The sequence below is a fragment of the Vicia villosa genome, linkage group LG6 (assembly GCF_029867415.1).
Source record: "Vicia villosa cultivar HV-30 ecotype Madison, WI linkage group LG6, Vvil1.0, whole genome shotgun sequence".
Lineage (NCBI taxonomy): Eukaryota > Viridiplantae > Streptophyta > Magnoliopsida > Fabales > Fabaceae > Vicia > Vicia villosa.
This window is the reverse complement of record NC_081185.1, coordinates 144,092,001-144,096,760: the sequence shown is the minus strand read 5'-3', so window position 1 is coordinate 144,096,760 and position 4,760 is coordinate 144,092,001. Positions and strand designations below refer to the sequence as shown.

At 31.6% G+C, this 4,760-nt stretch overlaps 1 protein-coding gene across 1 annotated transcript; it reads right to left on the bottom strand.

The window, feature by feature from the left end:
- Nucleotides 1-956: 956 nt before the first annotated feature.
- On the bottom strand, nucleotides 957-2,682 carry LOC131612635 (heat stress transcription factor B-3). The gene is made up of 3 exons (XM_058884396.1): nucleotides 2,569-2,682; nucleotides 2,166-2,412; nucleotides 957-1,543 (listed from the first exon to the last, which is right to left on the bottom strand). Exons 2-3 carry the CDS (start codon nucleotides 2,388-2,390, stop codon nucleotides 1,085-1,087), a joined length of 684 nt encoding a protein of 227 aa, XP_058740379.1. The 5' UTR covers nucleotides 2,391-2,412; nucleotides 2,569-2,682; the 3' UTR covers nucleotides 957-1,084.
- Between the last annotated feature and the right edge of the window lie 2,078 nt (nucleotides 2,683-4,760).

Genomic DNA, 4,760 nt, shown 5'->3' with positions numbered 1-4,760 from the left:
TATAACTGCGTTTGTCCGCTACGAGAGGGCTCTACAACATCAACAAGTCAAAGCTATGGGGGAATTCTTCCCTAAGCCTCATGATGGGGAAGCGTCGGGTTCTAGGAGCCGACTATCACAAAGGTCTTCATCCATGCTAGTGTACATTAGGAGGAGGAGGCTCCAGCTGCATGTGATGATCTCCCTCTACTTACTGACCTTTTCCAGGAGGGCCCACTGACACATCATTATTGATATATTATGGAGACCATGTTTCTCCGCATGTCTTGGCAGGAGAGGTATATTTCTTAACGGTTCTTATTTTTATATTTTAACCACAAATTCAATTCGACTGAGATAATTATATTATTTTTTAAAAGGAATGTGAGTGTTTGAAATCTGTGAAATATGCCAGAAAGATTCACAGACTTCCTCAGCCACAACAAGAATGGTTCCTAAGTGTTCTTCGAAATTCTGGTTTTTCGGCTTATGTTCTTTCAGGTACAACATCATCAGCCATGGCATGCGGGTAGAGATGGGAATAGACCAGACCGACCTATAGGGGCCTATAGCCCAGCCTATTTAAGACCATGTCAAACCTATTTAATAAAAAAATCAGACTTAAGCTTTTTTAAAATCCTATTCAATTAAATAGGTCAGATTTAGGCTATTAAAAATTCTATGAAGTCTTATAGGTCGGCCTATATTTTCATATATATTAAAAATAGTCTAAATAGATTGAAAAAAACTACAAACTTGATACAACGTTTTTGCTCAAGAAACATGTAGGCAAAGACTTCGGAGACGTAATTATTCAATAAATCTAAAAAGTAAATTTATCTTATAATTTGGAACACAGAGAGTATAAAATACTTGGGTTCTCTCTTTCATTTTCCCTTTTCCCTATCTCTTTTAATCTTACTCTTCTCTCCAATAAAAAAAGAAAGAGAGAATTCAAAGGAGAGAGAACTTGCAAGTCTATCTAATTAACCAAATAATATATATGACTTCTAAATATTTGATTATTACTTTAATTTTCAGCAACTACATACAAATATATACCTATATTTTCAGGCTTTCTATTGTAACATATTTATTTATATTTCTATTTGCATGATTGCGACAACAAAATACTTGCATTTTCACTAATTTCACCTCTATTCCTTTTCATCTTTCTCTCTCCTTGATGAACATCCAATCTCACTCCAAACAACATTGGCCTTTCATCATCATCTTTACCTTTTTCCTCTTCCTGTTTTTCATTATAAACTGATACCAAATCAAGTAGCTCCTTACACTTCCTTTTCATGCTTGTTAACTCAGAATTCAACACCACATTTTCCTTCTTGAGTCGCTTGTTTTCATCCACAAGATTAGTGTAACCAGAAGTTGAAGAGGTTGATGATGACCTTTGATCTTCATCAGAATCTTGATTTTGAACCGAACGTTGTTGCTTGTTGCTCCAAGCTTTTCTTCGCCGAATCTCATATAGTAACTCTCTTTCACCTTTCTTGAATTTTTCATTGCAAAATTCCCATCTACTTGTTGCAACTTTGCGAAACCCCTATACATAATATACCACAAAATAAGAATTTTATTTCACAATAATATTAAGTGTAACAAAAAAAAAATACTCCCACCGTCCCATAATGAGTGACCCAGCACACCATTTCACACAGATTAAGAAAATGGTATAAAAGTAAGAGAGAAAATATAGTTTTTACTATAGTACCCTTATCATGTCTTGAAAATGGTGAAATTTTTATTAATTAGAAGGTAAAATTGGAAAAAGTCCATTGGAAATTGAAATGGGTCATTCATTTTGGGACACCATTTTATTCTAAATGGATCACTCATTATGGGACGGAGGGAGTATTTAATTTTGGTACTAGTTCACACATAACTTAAGTCAAATTTTTGCTTGTAAAAGACTAAAAAAACATGTTTCTAAAACATGTCGCCCACTAACATTGAATTTTATATGTCGTTGACGTGTAATAGTATTGCTTTTTTTTTTTTTTCCTATAATTTTTCTCAACAAGATTTTACTCACCAAACAAAACTTTATCAATTGATGTTTTTTTTTATTTTAATTATCAGATAGCTAAAATGACAAGAAAGAAACTAGGATATCTAGAAAATAAGACAAGTATTTATACGTATATGTATGTTTATAGTATACGTACATAAGTATTGAGTTGTCGTACAAAGCTAGAGAAATTGCTATGCTTGAAGAGTGTTGGAAGAAGATCACGAGCAAACTCCGCCGGTTGCCACACCACGAACGCCGTTCCATCGTCGTTCCACGATATTACCTCGTCGGTCCCCGGATCCTCCACCAACATGTATGTCTTCAACAAGAAAGGTGATGGAGTGCACTTTCTTCCATATTCCAATAACCCTCCTTCCATTTTTTTCTCTTAAAAAATTTCTCTAGTAAATAGAAAATTAGTTTATAAAGAAGAATATATAAGAAGATGAAGATGAGAATATATATATATAGAAGAGAATTAACTAAAGAAGATTATTTAAGATTGATGAAGAAGAGAAGAGAAGAGAAAAGAAGAAGAGCAGTTAAGAATTCCCAACCCCAACAATAGAAACCCAACACGACTCCACAGTTCATGAGAAACGCAAGAGCTTAATGTTTTCTTTCTCTATCTTTCTTTCTTTCTTTCTATCAACTAATATTATGAAACGTATGCACTAAGCTTCTACCTCTCTTTTTATATATATATACTCATAAAAGACTTTCAACGCATGCATGCATTTTCATCACTCTTCTATAATCTGTTTTACTTTTTATTAACACGTATTGATAACCAATGATATAATATTCAATTTTATTAAAAAAAGAAATCCATGCACGAATGACAAAAAGTTACTTGACTAACCTCAATATATTGTTAAGATATTGTGAATGTTGAATTGAATGAGTTAGACGCTGCACGTGGGAGTGTTTGGTGAGAGTAATATAGAACATGGTTAAATTTTTTTTTTTTTTAACATTTAATTGGTTCAATGGTAATTGGCGCGAGACTTGATAAGGAGGATCACGGTTCGTAATTTCTGCAATTGCGATCGAAAGAAAACTGAAATCAGAACTGATTTCCGAATCAGATTAGAGGGTTGGTGGTGAAAAAAAAAACTTTAATAAAAATTCCTCCATCTAAGGCTTTAATTTTCTCTAGCGTGATATAATGCTTTTGGAAGATTTTTTTTTCTATGAAAGAAATGACTTTAGTTGACTTTTGTGTGCAATTCTAAGTAGAAAATTTCTTCCATTCAAATAAGACTGTATCTTCTGTACATACTATATAAATTATAAACCAACCGCGTGCTTAATAAGACATGGAAGTTTCTGATTGATTACAAGCATGCATGTTGCAACAATTTATTTAGAATTTAAATAGCTAGGTGACATTTTCTTGGGGTCTTAACATTGAATAATACTAGGGTATAAGATTTAGTGTCATGCATTTTTGTTTGTTTGCATAAACCATTCTCCACTATGTACATGGATATAACACTTTGAATAAGTTTTGGCTGTTTGTTAACTTACACAAAAAGAAAGATAAATTAAAGCCTTTCATGGAAGAAAACTTACACAAACATTATTTTATATAAATAAATTAAAAACATTTTTTTTTATAAAAAATTAAAAAAGATATTCATTATAGATAAATAATTGTTTAATATGACTAAGAACATAACAATTACAACATCAACAAGATATTTGATTACGACTACAAAGCAAAAAAAGTATGTGATTTATAGATGAGTGCATGGATGTAATTAATTTGATTTGGTTCGATTTTTAGTTAAAAACATGTTCAAATCTATTATACTCCATCACTTTGGTTTGGTTTTTAGTGTTTTTTGAAAATAGACCCGAGGCAAACTAACCAGTTTGATTCGATTGATTGATTTATAACGTTTTTTTCTCAACATTATGTTTCCGTGTATTCTTCGTTATCATGTTTTTCAGAATATTTTCTACTATTATATTTTCAAATAATGTGTTTCATATAATTTATTTCATAACTTTCATATAATTTATTTCATCTATTTGACGCTCTACTTTTCAAACAACTTACAAATTGTACTTAATTCAATAAAAATAAAAATAAATAAAACACAACAATAAGATGAATAAAAGACATGGAAGGATTGGGCCACTGTAAAATTTGAACTTAGTAATGAGATGAATAAAAGATTAAGGATAAGAGCATAATGTCTGACCAAATGTTACAACATCCTGCCAGATTGCAGGAAACTCAGACCAGAGTCAAGCTCCAGCCTTGGAAGTGTCTTTATTGTGGAAAATATAGTCACATAAAACCCTTCTGTTACAGACTGCATGTGTATCTAAAACTGTCTCCTCAACCTAAGATTAATCCGACAAATTGTTAACATCTGGTAGCATTTATTTCAGCAAATCAAGAAATTATGTGAAACTTTTATCCGTCCACCCATCTTTTTCCTTCAGATTAAACAATTTTAACACTGCAGACAATCATGTAAAATTTGTGCACCCTTTATATAAGGTGTATCCTTATCACTGTATAAAGTATCTTAATTATGAGATTTCCTAAAATAAGATTCTTGGCATGTTTGGATTGGCTTTTGGAAGACCTAGAATCAATTCTAAAGGTGTAGAATTGATTCTGGGTGATTTTGAGATGTTTATTTTATCAAAAGTAGAATTGATTTTGTCTCTAAAATTGATTCTACTTGAAGTTAGAATTTGTAGGTTCTACCTCCATAATTGATTTGTGGTG